At 50.9% G+C, this 17,203-nt stretch overlaps 1 protein-coding gene across 4 annotated transcripts; it reads right to left on the minus strand.

Annotated features, from left to right (window-relative positions):
- Window positions 1–1,106: 1,106 nt before the first annotated feature.
- LOC104677225 (neuferricin) lies at window positions 1,107–17,128 on the minus strand. Of its 4 annotated transcripts, none has more exons than XM_010382189.2 (4): window positions 16,247–17,128; window positions 9,894–10,034; window positions 3,918–4,104; window positions 1,107–1,935 (listed from the first exon to the last, which is right to left on the minus strand). In XM_010382189.2, exons 1-4 carry the CDS (start codon window positions 16,494–16,496, stop codon window positions 1,719–1,721), a joined length of 795 nt encoding a protein of 264 aa, XP_010380491.1. In that variant the 5' UTR covers window positions 16,497–17,128; the 3' UTR covers window positions 1,107–1,718. The 4 variants fall into 4 exon arrangements, with proteins under 4 accessions (XP_010380491.1, XP_030778681.1, XP_030778683.1 ...); XM_030922821.1 differs by having other exon boundaries at window positions 16,925–17,119; XM_030922823.1 differs by having other exon boundaries at window positions 16,736–16,754.
- Window positions 17,129–17,203: the final 75 nt, after the last annotated feature.

Raw genomic sequence — 17,203 nt, forward strand, 5'->3', positions numbered from 1 at the left:
GGGATTGGAGGGAGGGAGTACAGTTAGGCTCCTTCAGTAATCCAAGTGAGAAATGACAGCCTAGGCCAGAGAAGGAGTACTGGGGACAGGTAAGAGGGAAGGGAAAGGAGAGAATTAGGGAGGCAGAGCTCCCAGGACCTGCAGGTGGGTTAGCAGGAGGGAAGGATGACAGAGTGTGGATGGCTGCTCGGATTCTGACTCCGCGTGGAGCTGGTGGGCCGTTCACTTGGAGAACTAGAAGCAGCATGCAAAGGGAAGATGAAACGCTCTGGAAAGCTGCCTGGAGTAGAAGTGCAGGTTTGATGGTCTAAGTAACTGCCAGATTTGGAGTGAGAGGAGCCAATGGGAAGGGGTTTGTGGAGGCAAAACGGGGTTCTCAAGGCAATGAAGAAGGAATGGGCAGAGGGAGAAAGAGAAGCAGGACGAAGCCCAGCGAGGGTTTCATGGAGGACCCCACGGTCCAGTGTCCGGTGTGATGAAGCTCAGGTAAGAACCGGCTGTGACCATGGAATGTGCCAGTGCAGAATTTGTCCTGGTTGTTGGAGCACACGGGGCTGAAAAGCAAAGCTAGTACAAGCCACAGCTGTGGCGCTGAGGGGTTACATGAGAGAAATGGGCTGTCGAATGCACGCCTGGGGTAAGATCCAGGAGGTGGGGAGAGGTTAAGGTACAAGAGGGGCAGGTGAGAAAGATGGCGGGGGGCAGGCCAAAGGAGCCATGAGCTGGAGCCCAAGCGTAAGGAACAGCTGTGGCCATAGGGCAGTGAGCACGGGTCTGCCAGTGGAGCAGGGGCAGCCTCCACTTTCTAGTCTGTGAATCTGGAAAGCGATTTAGTGAAATGAATGATGGAGAAAAAGGAGACAGTGACAGAGAGAGCGGAAGCTAGAGGATACTGGGTGGAGGCTCTGATGGGGTGATGCACAGAGGCCATGGTGCTGTCTGTGGTAGTGCTGGTCCCACTTCTGTCTGAAGGAGGAACACTCCTTGCCCCCATCTACCTTGACAAATAGTCAAGAGGTAACAGGTATGACATTTGCCAAGTGTAGGGGTTACAGATGACCCTGGAAATACAAACCACTGGACAAGCAGCAAGCCCAGCCCCCTTCAGTTTGCAGCCCTGCCCACACTTTAATGTCGTGCTAACCAGTTACCTTGTAAGAGCTGGGAAACCACCTTTTGCTCAAAATGCAGACTTCTGCCTTTGAAAACACACCACACCTGATTTTAAGGGCTTAAAGGAGAGAAAATGTCGTTGCTTTAAATTGTTGCTTTGTTCAGAGACATCTGGATTTGCCGTATCCATACAAGCAAAAGCTTTTCCAAGTCCAGAATCAACCCATGCTAATTTGTTATTGCCTCTTACTGCGTTGGCCCAGATGTAATCAACCCAGCAGGCTTTTGGTTGTAAATTCAAGTGGAAATGGAGTCGGTCATATTTGCGCCCATTGGTATCTGAGGGCTCTGAGGAAGATGGCCAGTAGGTCAAGGAGAATAGTGGTGAAACGCTGACCAGTACTGGGCAGGTGGCTGGCTGTCCCTCAGGCACCACAATGCTGAGCCACAGTGAGGGGCATGAGCCACATTTGCAGAATATAGCCAGAGTCCTTCCAGACCCTCCTGATTTGCGCCAGGGGGCATCCCAGGGCACACAGGTGTCAAGGGCCTACTCAGGTTCTCGGCAGAGCTCTCTGTGTGTTATCAACAGAAAAGGCTACAGCTTAGAGTGGGAAGGAGCATGTGATGGCTAGAGGTGGGCAGCCTGTGTACTCCGCCAAGTTTGGGTGGTCCAGGTCCCCACGATTTCTGTGTGGTGGGTTGTCCGGCATCTGGTCACTAGGGGGGCCAGTGGTTCTCACACACACGCAGCGGGGCTCCTTAGCACCTGGCTTATACAGCTTCCTGGGGACACCAATCCAGTCTCTGCTCACGCCTCCACTAAGGACAGACAGAAAGAGGACTTAAGTGTGAGAACTCATGAGTCTCTGGGAAGGGGAGAGCAGGAAGCAGTGAGCCAGGCCTTAGGAAAAGCAGAAGCCTACCGGAGTGTTTCCAAGACAGCAGGCTACAGCGCTCAGCCCCTGAGCCTTCATGCTCTCCCCTAACTTCCTCCAGCTTCCCCTGCAGGACCACCACCACCTTCCCCAAGCCAAGGGCACAGTCCATGGTTCCTTTCACTGTGCTCCCCAGCCCCTGCCCTGCCCCTTCTTAGGAGGCAGCACCACGTTCCTGCACTGGTGGCAACAGCTGTGAAAGGGCTTCCCCTGCTGGCCTGTGAGTTTCTCAGAAGCAGTGTCTGGGTGTGACCGTCCTCTTCCTTCCCCCACTACAACCCCGTGCAGGCCAGGTCTTCACCTTCTTCTCTGGGGCACTTGGGTAGGGGTGGGCAATTGGCCACTGGCCCTTGGTCACCTGGGTTGGCCTTCTCTGGGAAGCCCTTGGCATAGGGTGTAGCTGCAAGCTGTCTTGTCCCCCATAGGTCCAGTCCTTGATGGCACCAGGCTTCAGACATGGAGGATTCAGCTCTGGCCCAACATAAGCTGAGCAACCTCCTATCTTGGGCAGAGGGACCTAGCCCATCTCAGGGTACCGGGTTCAGTCTCTGATGGACTCACAGGCCTTGTAAAAAAGAAACTGAGGTTCTTGGAACTGATGCCTCAGACAGTTTCCGGTGCCTCCTGTCAGAGAAACTGCCACCCAGTGAGAAAACATCCTACTTCTAGCTTACCACAAATAAGGCTGTCACCCAAATGCCTCCCTCTTCCACCCAGCCTCCATCCCATCACTGGTGATCCTTACTCCACACCTCGTCCCTGCCTTCAGTGCTTGTTCCTCTCAGTCTAATGGGAGATGCACACAGGTGAATAGAAAACAACAAACTGAGCTGAGGCACAGGGATAGGGCCCCTCAGTTCACGAGGGTGGCCCCGGAAGGGTTTTGTGGGGAAGGCAGATCCTGAATTCCTCAGTCATGAAAGCAAGAAGAGGTTCAGCAGACAGAGGGGAGGGCTATGGGGAGGTAAAAGGAGGCGGGTCCCAAGGGAGCAAAGTCAAGCATCTGAACGCATGCAGGCCTCCTGGAGTCTCCTCCGGAGGAGCAGGGCCCTCTGAGGCCACCTGCATTCAGACCTGTGCCACAGGAAGGCCCACGCCTATCTTCGCTTCTCTCCATCAAGTGAGCAGGCCAGGTTCTCACAGTCCCCTTTCTTGAGATGATGACACTGGAGAAGGTGTCTCTTCACAGCTAGTGGCCAGGAGGGAAGGAGCTTTCCTTCTGCTACCGTTGCCTGTGCTCCCCTCAGTTAAGGCTGAGAACTCCGAATGTGCAGTGGTTTGTTTGTTTGTTATTGTTTTTTTATGTTGCCCAGGCTGGACTCAACTCCTGAGCTCAAGAGACCTGCCTGCCTCAGTCTCCCAAGTAGCCAGGACCACAGGTGTGCTACTGCGCCCGGCTCACCTTGTTTTTAAGACAGCAGTTGAAGCCATCACTGCATGTACCCTCCCCACCTCCTCGTCCCTCTCTCCTATAGACAGGCATGATTTGTGCTGTCAAACAGGAAACCAACGCCAGTGGATGGCTGAACAGGCCAAAGAAAGCAAGAAATCCTGCTTGTGCCTTCTCACTCCCGGGCTGAGGTTGTGTCAGCAGGATCTTTGGAGAATTGGGGAAAAATAAAAAGATGCCCAGGCCTCAAGTCCAAGTCTCAACCCATTCAGTTGAGTGGAGTGAGGTCTGACCATCCATTATTTGGCAGTTCCCCAGAAGATCTAATAGGCAGCCAAAGTTGAGAATTGTTATCAGCAGTTTGAAAAAGCAGGGGTTAACAATCAATTCCCTGAAGTCACTGAATACCGCAGGCAGGACGGCCTAGGAGCTGGATTTGGGACAGGCAGAAAGGAGCAGAAGGGGAGCCTGCTTACCTCTTCTGGGAGCACCAGAGCCGACTGCCCCTAGCTGAGCTCCACTCTGCGTTGCACGGCGGGAATGTCTGCTTCTCTTGCAGTTCTAGTTTGTTTGCCTCCAAGCCTCTGGTGATCATGGCTTCTACCTGGGTCAGTGCCGGGGTAGGCAGCCCATCCTCTCCGTAGAAGCGTCCTATCACCCTTCCTGTGATGACAGGAAGGTAGATATGAGTGAGAGTGAGGGTGAGAGTGAATAGATACTTAACTACTGAGGCCGGTGTGGGAAGGCACAAGTTCCCAGGGTTTCTAACTTCAGTCCTGCTGGTGTGCGTTTATTAAGAACTTCTGTTGCAGGGACTCCTGGTGCCTTGCATACCAACCTCTCAACATCCTAGAACACCCCGCATAACTGCATCCCTGTTCTAGCTGTAGAGCCCTTTATTACAGAAACTATCAAATCTTTCTTACTTCCAGACAATGCTTCCCTGAGGGCAGAACCATGTGTGATTCATTTCTCGATGCTTCAGTGTGCTTAGAGCACACAGTGGGTATTCAACTAATGTTTGATGAATGAATGGCTTATTGGCTAACATGTTTATTATAATAGAGACGGGGTCTCACTCTGTTGACCAGGCTAGTCTTGAACTCCTGGGCCCAAGTAATCCTCCCACCTCAGCCTCTCAAAGTGCTGGGATTATAGGCATGAGCCACCATGCCCAGGCAGGCTAATATTTTTGCAGCTCCATTTTCTCTAACATCAAATTATTTTGCTTTAAACAGATCATTTATTGAACTCAATGTCTGACACTATACTAGCACTTTATTTTATATATATGTATATCTATGTGTATTTACCTATGTGTATATATATGTGTATATATGTGTGTATATATATGTGTATATGTGTGTGTGTGTATATATATATATGTATTTTTTTTTTGAGATGGAGTTTCGTTCTTGTTGCCCAGGCTGGAGTGCAGTGGCACGCTCTCGGCTCACCACAACCTCCGCCTCCTGGGTTCAAGCGATTCTCCTGCCTCAGCCTCCCGAGTAGCTGGGATTACTGGCATGCGCCACCACGCCCAGCTAATTTTTTGTATTTTTAGTAGAGACGGGTTTCTCCATGTTGGCCAGGCTGGTCTCGAACTCCCGACCTCAGGTGATCCACCTGCCTAGGCCTCCCAAAGTGCTGGGATTACAGGCGTGAACCACTGCTCCTGGCCACCAATATTTTTTTACTCCTCCCAACAAACCTATGAGAGAAATAATTGTTCCCTTATTTGTAGGAGAGACTGGCAAGCTAAATAACTTGGGGCAGTCTACAAAGCTAGTGAATTAATCTGGCTCTAAGCCCATGCTCTCCCCTCCATTGCTCTCTTTTGGCTGTGTCCCTCAGGGGATGTAAGTGAGTAAAAACTGGTTTTCCTTTAAAATGCCTATCCGAATGTTTCCTTAGAGATGAGTCTGGCTCTATTGCTTAGGCTGGAGTGTAGTGGCTATTCACAGGCATGAACATAGCTCATTATACCTTGAACTTCTGGGCTCAAGCAATCCTCCCACCTCAGCTTCTTGAGTAGATGGGGGTGCAGGTGGGAGCCACACTGTGCCCGGCTTTAAGTGCCTGTCAGAATTTGTAAAAGTCTAAGCTATGGCAGCAGCCGGCAAGTGGTCCACCAGCCTACAGGCCAGAAGGAAAAACAGGTCAGTTCTCTCAGGGCAGGGTCCTAACGTAGCCCAGTCCTGAGGTACAAATGGCCTTCAGAGGCAGCACCTGCCACAAGGCAAGAGAAGCAGAAAGGAAGCACTTGAGGGAGGTGCAACCAAGGAGGGAACAACCCCCAAGAACTAGCTTTTACCTTCGATTCTAGTGGCCCATATGTTCAGCGCATCTGAGACTCAGCTCATCTCTCAAGTCCAACGCCCTCCCTGACTTTCCCAAATCCATGTTGCCTCTAGGCTGTGACCCAGACTAGGAGCCTGACTCCTCCTCCTCTATATCCACATCATGCTCCCTTGCTGTCGGATCCATCAGAAAACCTTGTCAGTCCTACCTCTGAACAGATCCTGATTCTGTTGACTCCTTTCCATTCCCACTGCCATCACCCTCCTCCAAAGCACGGACCGTAGCACTGGCCTCCTAACTGCCCTCTGTGCCCCAACTCACCACCGCCATCACCCTCCTCCAAAGCACGGACCGTAGCACTGGCCTCCTAACTGCCCTCTGTGCCCCAACTCACCACCGCCATCACCCTCTTCCAAAGCACGGACCGTAGCACTGGCCTCCTAACTGCCCTCTGTGCCCCAACTCACCACCGCCATCACCCTCCTCCAAAGCACAGACCGTAGCACTGGCCTCCTAACTGCCCTCTGTGCCTCAGCTCGTGCCCTCCTAGAGCCCTCTGTCCATAAAACAACTAGGGGATCTTTTCAAAACATGAATCATACCGTGGCACTCCGACGCCTGAGTAAAACCTTTCAATGGCTTCCTAAAGCGGACAGACAAAAATGCAAATTTCTTATCAAGGCCTCTAAGGCCCTGTTAACCATTTAACTGATTTGCTTCTTCAGCCGCTTACAAGCTACGTCCCCCCTCGTTCACTGGGGGCTCCAGCACACGGGCTTCCTTTCTATGTCTTGGCTGTGCTTCCCCACTCCCCACCTTTGGCACTGCTCTTCCCTGACCCGGGACACTCTCCTCAGGTCTCGGTGTGGCTGCCTCCCACTCACCTGCCCAGTCTCAGCTTAACGGTCCTTTTCTCCAAGAAGCCAGCCCTGAGCACCTGCTCTAAAGGAGCCAGAATTCCCGCACATGTGTTGCATCACAGTCTGGCTCATGGTCCTATCTGGAGTTGTTCAATCTGTTTACTTGCTTATGATACCTCTCTCTACTAGTGAGGCCCAGTGCTCAGAACAGCTAGCGCCGGGTGCGGTGGCTCACATCTGGAATCCCAGCACTTTGGGAGGCCGAGCCGGGCAGATCACTTGGGGTCAGGAGTTCGAGACCAGCCTGGCCAACATGATGAAACCCCGTCTCTACGAAAAATAAAAATTTGCCGGGTGTGGTGGCGCATACCTATAATCCCAGTTACCCGGGAGGCTGAGGCAGGAGAATTGCTTGAACCCAGGAGTGGGAGGCTGCAGTGAGCCAAGATCGCGCCACTGCACTCCAGTCTGGATGACAGAGCAAAACTCAATCTCAAAAAATATAGAAATAAATAAATAAAACAGCCTAGCATAGAGCATTCCTTTTAAATACGTATTATTTTAAATACGTATTAGATGAATGAGGAAAGGAATCAGGGCCCGAATCACAGGCCTGCAGTCTATGAGTTGGCCTGGCACAGAACGTCCCACTGTGGGGTTTGGGGTGTCTGTGTTATATGGTGACAAGCCTGTCTTGGTTGAGTTTCTGACATGAGACCCAAAGAGAGGACAGCAGTAGCAGAGGCAACAGAGGAGGAGTTCTAGAAGCTGTGTCATGAGAGTGGTGATCACCAGTGGCTGCGTCTCCAAGCCAATCCTGTATCCACAGCATAACCAAGGCCATCTTGTTTTCCCTTGAGGCCTGGCCATGTTGGCTGCCAAGATGGCTTCCTGGCTGTCCTCACTTCAGTATGTACCCTTACAATAAACCATCCACTGATGTATCCTCAGGGTTACTGGTAACCTGAAAGAGCCTAACATGGCCCCTATCCTACAGAATGAGCTAACAGGGGCAGGAACTGGACTCAATTCATCCCTGGTCCCCCTGAGATCTAAACTTTAACTTATGAATAGTAGGTATTCAATAAGATCCTGACATCAACTAAATTCCTTCTGAGGCATTTCCCACCACATGCCCCACCCCATCCTCAACACATTTTACATCATTCAGACAAGAACAGTTCACCTGCCACACCAAACACATCCAGAACACTTCTAGTGTGCTCCCAAATCTTAGTATGAAGTATTTGGCCTGGCATTCTTTGCCCATTTACAGGACTCTGGTTTTTTTTGTTTTTTTTTTTTTTTTTGAGACAAGGTCTCACTCCGTCACCCAGGGTGGAATGCAGTGACGTGATCTTGGCTTATTGCAACCTCTGCCTTCCAGGTTCAAGTGATTCTCATGCTTCAGCCTCCAGAGTAGCTGGGATTACAGGCATGTGCCACCACACCCTGCTAATTTTTTGTATTTTTAGTAGAGACATGGTTTTGCCATGTTGGTCAGGCTGGTCTTGAACTCCTGACCTCAACTGATCCAACCACCTCGGCCTCCCAAAGTGCTGGGATTACAGGCATGAGCTACCAGTCTGGACTCCATTCTTATTCTTTTTCTTCTTTTTTTTTTTTTTTTTTTTTTTTTTTTTGAGACGGAGTCTCATTCAGCCACCCAGGCTGGAGTGCAGTGGTGCAATCTTGGCTCACTGCAACCTCCATCTTCCGGGTTCAAGCAATTCTCCCATCTCAGCCTCCTGAGTAGCTGGGGTTACAGGCACCCGCCACCACGCCTGGCTAATTTTTGTATTTTAGTAGAGATGGGGTTTCACCACATTGGCCAAGCTGGTCTTGAACTCCTGACCTCAGGTGATCTGCCCACCTCGGACTCCCAAAGTGTTAGGATTACAGGCGTGAGCCACCGCTTCTGGCTCTCATTCTTTTCTATTGGGTGTTCTTTTATTTATTAACCCAGTAATGTTTCAACCTTGGTTTGGCAACTTCACTGGGAAAGGGAAGAAGCCAGCCCTCTGAAGCGCAGGTGAGTAGAGGTCAGTGCTTTCAATGGTAGACAGGGTTGTGGTCTCAAAACTGATCTTGGGCAGACTGGGAAAATGAAGGAAGGCGTGCTGCAGAGGCCCACAATGGACAGACACAAACTTTAGATATTATGAAAAAGCCTTGACTGATTGGATGTGGCGGGAGCCGAGGTGTTAATAAAAATGCCAGGGTTCTCAGAAAAGGTAACTCAAGCAGTGATGACAGAAGCAGAAATTCAGAGGCATTAAGGAAAGAATTCTTCCAAGTTAGGCCTGTTTCGATGGTAGAGTGACGCTGGTGTTCCTCAGGAAGCCAGTCGTGTCCAAGTAGGACTCGTGAGGGGCGGGGGCTGCAGACACATGGGAGAAAGGGCTACAACCATCCCACGTGTCCGTACTTGTGAAGCAATCTAGTGTTTATTGTCTTTCATTGAGGCTGGAGTGCAGTGGTGCGATCTCGGCTCACTGCAACCTCCGCCTCCTGGGTTCAAGCGATTCTCCTGCCTCAGCCTCCTGAGTAGCTGGGACTACAGGTGTGTGCCACCACACCCGGGTAATTTTTTTATTTTTTAGTAGAGACAGGGTTTCACCATGTTGGCCAGGATGGTCTTGAACTCCTGACCTCAAGTGATCCACCCGCCTCGGCCTTCCAAAGTGCTGGGATTACAGGCGTGAGCCACTGCACCCGGCCTAGTGTTCGGAGTCTTGAACACCGCTTCAGAACACAGTTTGGCGTCTTTTCATTTGAGAAGCAAGTCCCTCACGCAGCACCAGTAAGTAGCAAGTGCAGTACCCTACACAGTGGATTGACTAGCATCACTACCCCCGGGAGACAGCTCACTCGGGAAGTCTGTCTCCTCCTAGAGGACCAAATCAAAGGGGATTTGTTGAAACATAAATTTAGGCTCCAAGCCTTTCTGGCCGTCTGCTGAAGCCAGGTGCATGGAGCACAGTGAGACAGGGAAGCCGTCCTTCTGGAGCTGGTAGTTCAAGGACGGTGCCAGCAGTCACTGGCTGTGGTGAAACTGAGGCCAAAACAAACAGCTTAGTAATCCTCTCCCAAGACTAAGAGGGGCAGAAGCAGGTGCCCATCCATCTCCTTCTGGGTGTCTCATCCCTATTCTAACAACCAGAATTTGAAGCAAAACAAATCCATGGCTGTTTTTCAGATTTTAACCTAGAGCCCAATCCCTACAAAATCTCAGCCCCCTAAAAACACTGCAGACAATCAAATGAAATGTATGACCTGTGGACTACTTACCAACACATACATAATTCTTCTCATAGAATGAAAGCCAATTTTGAAGTGTTAGCATCTCAGTAGATGACAAATCAGATATATCATCCACAAGGCCTGCTTCAGAATAGTCTCCGGTCACAAAGGCTCTGGATGCATCTCGGCCTGAAAGAGAGAAGTTTCCATCAGATCCAGTTGTAAATGACTGACACTATCCCCACTCAAGAATCTATTTTCTTTCTTTCTTTTCTTTTTTTTTTTTTCTGAGACAGTCTCGCTCTGTTGCTCAGGCGTGCAGTGGCATGATCTCAGCCCATTGCAACTTCCACTTTCCGGGTTCAAGTGATTCTCCTGCCTCAGCCTCCAGAGTAGCTGGGATTACAGGCGCCCGCCACTATGCCCGGCTACTTTTTATGTGTTTTTAGTAGAGATGGGGTTTCACCACGGTGGCCAGGCTGGTTCTGACCTCAGGTGATCCGCCCACCTCAGCCCCCCAAAGTGCTGGGATTACAGGTGTGAGTCACCGCACCCGGAAAGAATCTGTTTTCTGAGAAACGTCTCTTGACAAGCCCCACTCCTCGTCCCCAGGGAAATGGAGTCCCCACCACCTCCTCCGTGACAGATGCTCCTAGACCTTGGACACACGTCTCTTTGGCATCGATCACATTCTTTCATTTACCTTCGGCAATATTTAACACAGCTGACCGCTTCCCTTGGCCTGGTTTTCCTCCTACTTCTCCAGTTCCTCATTGTCTACCAGCCTTCGGGGTCAATTACCATCCACACCGTCGCACTTGACAATCTTATCCATACCTGTGGTTTCAAAGCCCATGTGCAGGCAAAGATAGCCACATCTGTATCTTCAGCTCAGATGCCTGCCAAGGCTCACACCTGTATATCCAACACCACTTAGATGTCTCACAGACATCACAAGATCAAAATGTTCACACTGGCTGGGATGGTGGCTCATGCTCATAATCCCAGCTCCTCAAGAAGCCGAATAAGGAGGACTGCTTGAGCCCAGGGGTTTGAGCTATGACCATGCCACTGCACTTCAGCTTGTGGGTGACAGGATGAGACCCCATCTCTCTTTTTTTTTTTTTTTTTTTTTTTTTTTGAGACGGAGTCTTGCTTTGTCGCCTGGGCTGGAGTACAGTGGCCGGATCGCAGCTCACTGCAAGCTCCGCCTCCCAGGTTCACGCCATTCTCCTGCCTCAGCCTCCCGAGTAGCTGGGACCACAGGCGCCCGCCACCTCGCCCGGCTAATTTTTTGTATTTTTAGTAGAGATGAGGTTTCAACGTGTTAGCCAGGATGGTCTCGATCTCCTGACCTCGTGATCCGCCCGTCTCGGCCTCCCAAAGTGCTGGGATTACAGGCTTGAGTCACCGCACCCGGCCAGACCCCATCTCTCTTAAAAAAAAAAAAAAAAGGTCCACATTGAACTCATGATTATCAGCACCCTCACAGCTAGGAAACCTGTATCTACTCCAGTACTGCCTGTCTCAGTAAATGCCAAACAGTTGCTCAATCCAGGAATGCAGTTCTTTTTGTGTGTGCGTGTGAGACAGAATTTCACTCTTGTCGCCCAGGCTGGAGTGCAAAGGCACAATCTTGGCTCACTGCAACCTCCGCCTCATGGGTTTAAGCGATTTGCCTGCCTCAGCCTCCTGAGTAGCTGGTACCACAGGCACACGCCAACATGCCTGGCTATTTTCTGTATTTTTAGTACAGATGGGGTTTCATCATGTGGGTCAGGCTGGTGTGGAACTCCTGACCTCAGGTGATCTGCCTGCCTTGGCCTCCCAAAGTGCTGGGATTACAGGTGTGAGCCACCGCACCGAGCCTGGGGAATGCAGTTTTTTTTTTTTTTTTTTTTTTGAGACTGAGTCTCGTTCTATTGCCCAGGCTGGACTGCAATGGTGCAGTCACAGCTCAGTGCAACCTTCACCTCCTGGGTTCAAGCCAGTCTCCTGCCTCAGCCTCCCAAGTAGCTGGGACTACAGGTGCCCGCCACTACGAACAACTAATTTTTGTATTTTTAGCAGAGAGGGGGGTTTCGCCACAATGGCCAGGCTGGTCTCGAACTCCTGACCTGAGGTAATGTTCCCACCTTGCCCTCCCAAAGTGCTGGCATTAGAGGCATGAGCCACTGTGCTCAGCCTGCAGTTCCTAACACTGGCTTCATCTGTCACATCCAGTCTCCAAGTCCTGTTATTTTCTTCCTAAGTAGTGTTCTTGTGTCAGTCTACCTGTCTCCACCCACATCTAAGCAAGCCCAGGCTGCCATCCTCTCTCACCTGAACTACTACGGTAAACCCCGAGGGAGACCTCCGCACATTCATTCTTGCCCCACTAATCTGCTCTTCATACCACACTCAAATGATATTTTAAACATAAACTGATCATGTCATTGTCCTGCCAAAGAATCCTCAGAGGCTTCCCTCTGCTCTATGAGAATGTCCAAATTCCTGCACCAGCTGCCACCAACGATGCCTTGCCACGTTCCTTTTTTTTTTTTTTTTTTTTGGAGACAGAGTTTTGCTCTTGTTACCCAGAATGGAATGCAATGGTACAATCTCGGCTCACTGCAACCTCTGCCTCCCGGGTTCAAGTGATTCTCCTGCCTCAGTCTCCTGAGTAGCTGGGATGACAGGCATGTGCCACCATGCCCGGTTAATTTTTTTTTTTGAGACGGAGTCTCGCTCTGTTGCCCAGGCTGGAGCACAGTAGCGCGATCTTGGCTCACTGCAAACACCGTCTCCCAGGTTCACACCATTCTCCTGCCTCAGCCTCCTGAGTAGCTGGGACTACAGGCGTCCACCACCATACCCGGCTAATTTTTTTGTATTTTTAGTAGAAACGGGGTTTCACCATGTTAGCCAGGATGGTCTCGATCTCCTGACCCTGTGATCTGCCCACCTCGGTCTCCCAATTTTGTATTTTTAGTAGAGACAGGGTTTCTCCAGGTTGGTCAGGCTGGTTTCGAACTCCCGACCTCAGGTGATCCGCCCACCTCGGCCTCCCAAAGTGCTGGGATTACAGGCGTGAGCCACCGCACCCGGCCACTGCCACCTTCTTTAATGTTCACTTTGCTCCCTTCCTCTCTCCTCCTCTTCGAATCGGTTACAGCCTCTGGTAACACCAGTACTTTTAACACTTTTCACAAAAACAATACATTAATTGTGTAATATCTATTTAATGTCTGTCTTTTCTACTAGTAAGTTTTATCAGGTAAGAACACACCAAACTCATCTACTACGGATTCCCCAGCGTCTGGTACAGCACCTGATCTTTAGTAAATTCCCAGTAAGTATCAAATTAATGAAATACATTGATTTTTTTTTTTTTTTTTTTTTTTTTAGGTAAGAGTCTCACTCTGTCACCCAGGCTGGAGTGCAGAAATGCTCACTGCAACATCTGCCTCCGTGGTTCAAGCGAGTCTCCTGCCTCCGCCTCCCAAGGAGCTGAGACTAGAGGCACACACCACTGTGCCCAGCTCACACAAACATTTGTACATGAATGTTCATAGCAGCATTATTTATAACAGGCAAAAAGGTAGAAAGAAACCAAAAATCCATCAACTGATAAAATGTGGTATACCTATATTATTCGAATTATAATATCTATAGAATATTATTCAGTCATAAAGGAATAAAGTACGGCTACATGCTGATACACCATGGATGAACCCTGAAAACATTATGCTAAGTGAAAGAAACCAGACTCAAAAGGCCACATGTATGACTCCATGAAATGCCCAGAATAGGCCAATCGACAGAAAAAAAAAGTAGACAGTGGTTGGCAAAGGAAGGAATGAGGAATGACTGCTAATAGATAAGAAGTTTCTTTCTGGGGTGATGAAAATGTTCTAGAATTAGTGGTGACATTTTTACAAGTTTCTGGTTATATTAAAAAAAAAAAAAAAAAACTGGGCTGGGCACGGTGCCAAACGCCTGTAATCCCAGCACTTTGGGAGGCCGAGGTGGGCGAATCACGAGGTCAGGAGATCGACACCAACCTAGCTAACACGGTGAAACCCCATCTCTACTAAAAATACAAAAAATTAGCCGGGCGTGGTGGCGGGCGCCTGTAGTCCCAGCAACTAGGGAGGCTGAGGCAGGAGAATGGTATGAACCTGGGAGGTGGAGCTTGCAGTGAGCCGAGATCGCACCCCTGCACTCCAGCCTGGGCGACAGAGTGAGACTCCGTCTCAAAACAAACAAACAAACAGCACTGAATTTTGGCTAACACCTGTAATCCCAGCACTGTGGGAGACCGAGGCAGGTGGATCACTTGAGGCCAGGATTTCCAGTCCAGCCTGGCCAACATGGCGAAACCCCATCTCTACTAAAAATACAAAAATTAGCCAGACGTGGTGGCGCACACCTGTAATCCCAGCTCCTCGGGAGGGTGGGGCACAAGAACACTGAATCCAGGAGGCGGAGGTTGCAGTGAGCCAAGATGGCACCACCGCACTCCAACCTGGGCTACAGAACCAGTTTGTCTCAAACAAACAAAAAGGCTGGGTGCAGTGGCTTACACCTGTAATCCCAGCACTTTGGGAGGCTGAGGCGGGTGGAGCACTTGAGCTCCGGAGTTCAAGACCAGCCTGGTCAACATGGTGACGACCCATCTCTACAAAAAATACAAAAATTAGCTGGGCATGGTGGTGTACACCTATGGTCCCAGCTACTTGGCAGGCTGAAGTGGGAGGATCGCTTGAGCTTGGGAGGCGGAGGTTGCAGTGAGCCGAGATCACGCCACTGCACTCCAGCCTGGGTGACAAGAGCGAGACTCCATCTCAAAAAAAAAAAAGGAAAAAGAAAAAGCACTCCAGAAATCGAAGGTTTTATGCCCACACTTGTGCAAACATCCAACGACGTCTCCAACAGCACGGGATAGGGCAGCGCAACGAAAACTGCCTTCACTTTGATCCCAGTCCCAGCTCTGCTTCTAACTCACTGTGTAGCCCTAAGTCCCTTCCCCTGCTGGACTATCTCAGGGGCTTTGTGAGACCGACTGGACTTCATTCCTTTTCTGTCAACCCTTGTATTTCTGAAGTACTCCCTAGACAGAGGGAACTGGCTTGTATTTTAAGTGCTAGAGGCAGCTTCCCAACTCCCCTAAGATAACGACAAGTGGAAAATGCTTCTTTAATATCAGCCTAGTAGCTGATCTTAGGCCTGCCCTGCACTTTTTTTTCTTTTCTTTTTCTTTTTTTTTTGAGACGGAGTCTCGTTGTCACCCAGGCTGGAGTGCAGTGGCCGGATCTCAGCTCACTGCAAGCTCCGCCTCCCGGGTTTACGCCATTCTCCTGCCTCAGCCTCCCGAGTAGCTGGGACTACAGGCGCCTGCCACGTCGCCTGGCTAGTTTTTTTTTTTTTTTTGTATTTTTTTAGTAGAGACGGGGTTTCACCGTGTTAGCCAGGATGGTCTCGATCTCCTGACCTCGTGATCCGCCCGTCTCAGCCTCCCAAAGTGCTCGGATTACAGGCTTGAGCCACCGCGCCCGGCCTGCACTTTTTTTTCTTTTTAAATTTTGGAGGTCAGTCTCGCTGGCTGGCAAGGCAACATCTGTAAAAAAGCACTAGGGTGGTGGTCCAAGTCCATGTTCTGTCAGTACTCAGGTGTGAGGGTTTTAGGCAAATCACATCCTTTAATCCCCTCAGCTGTAAAACAGGGACACCAACATAAACTTAATTTGACAAACGTTCCTTGAGGCCTAACATATGTACAGCTTTGTTCTACATATGAAGGACTGTAAAGGTGACTGGACCCCTTTTCTGTGCCGTAACCTCGTAATCTTTTCTAAGGAAAGCAAACAGGTGCATCTGTACTAGAAGCAGGAATGACTCAGACCAAATGTACCATATGACGGCCATTAAGAAATAAAGTATTGATGCATGCTCATAAACCAGGGATGAACCTTGAAAACACTCCGCTAAGGGGTGGGGGCAAGACAGATTATCTCGGACCCGGGCATAATGAAGAGATGGTTGGAATTAGTAAGGAAACTGTGAGGGTAGGGGCGGGGCGGGATCTCATTTATCTGTGCCTTGAGAGCCCCCACAGAAGTCTGGCACACAGCCCGTATCCTCGGCTTCCGACGGTGGGTAATGGTTACCGAGAGAGAAGACATGTTTCTCCAATAGAAGTCATGCAGGGCGGTGGTGAATGCCAGAGCTGGCCCACAGTCCCGCCAGAGCCAGAGAGCCCAGAAGGATGGTGCAGCTCGGAACCGCCCGTCGCGCGGGTTTGATGGATGTGGGGTGGGGTGGGGGGTGCGGGCGAAATAGATGAATAATGAACAAACCACGCGCACGTGGCTACCGGCTCGCGCCAGCGGAGGGGAAGGCGTGAGCAGCCTCGCTGATACCTGCGAAGCCGCTATAGTGGGACCCAGGCTCGTAGTGCCTCCGGCCGGCGGACACATCGTAGACGCGGCCGAGCAACGCCAAGTACAGGCCCGGGTCCCCTGGGCGGCCGCGATAGCGAGACAGCTCCTCCGGTATGAAAAGGCGAAAGCCAGCGCGGGGACCCCACCAGCCCATAAGCCGTGCTGCCAACACCGCTGCTGCGGCTACAGCCAGGCCCAACAAAAGCCCACGGCCTCCGAGACTCAGCATCGATACGGCTGCACGCGGACCGCACTTCCCAAGTTGCCGCCTCTGTCTACAGCCAAGATGGCGGAGACGCCGAGCGTGACGTCATCGGCGCGCGCGCTCTCGCTCTCTTCGCTCGTGCGCGCGCTCCCTCTCAGCTCGCTCTGTCTGTATTCCTGGCTCTGGCGAAAAGCTCGCTGTCTGACTGCGACTTTTTCCTTGTACTATTTTGTTTTTGGAGACGGAGTTTTAGCTCTTGTTACCCAGGCTGGAGTGCAGACGCGCAATCTCGGCTCACTGCAACCTCCGCCTCCCGGGTTCAAGCGATTCTCCTGCCTCAGCCTCCCGAGTAGCTGGGACTACAGGCACGCGCCACCACGCCCGGCTAATATTTTGTATTTAGTAGAGACAGGGGTTCACCACGTTGGTCAGGCTGGTCTCGAACTCCTGACCTCAGATGATCCACCCGTGTCGGCCTCCCAAAGTGCTGGGATTACAGGCGTGAGCCAACCGCGCCTGGCTCTTCTCGTACTTCTTGGCTTGCAGGTTGTCAGCCCCAACAAAGATGGCGGCAGCAGAGGCTGCGGAATGACGTAGATGTTGAGACAGACTCGTTCTCTGGGAAATCAAGGTTGCACTCTTTGAGGCGGTGCTCCCCGCCTAGCTGTCGTGAGTTGGTAGAGGCCTGCTACCTACGTGACGGCGCCTTTGCGACAGCAGTCGTCGCTTGA

This window comes from Rhinopithecus roxellana, chromosome 19, assembly GCF_007565055.1.
Source record: "Rhinopithecus roxellana isolate Shanxi Qingling chromosome 19, ASM756505v1, whole genome shotgun sequence".
Taxonomy (NCBI): Eukaryota; Metazoa; Chordata; class Mammalia; order Primates; family Cercopithecidae; genus Rhinopithecus; species Rhinopithecus roxellana.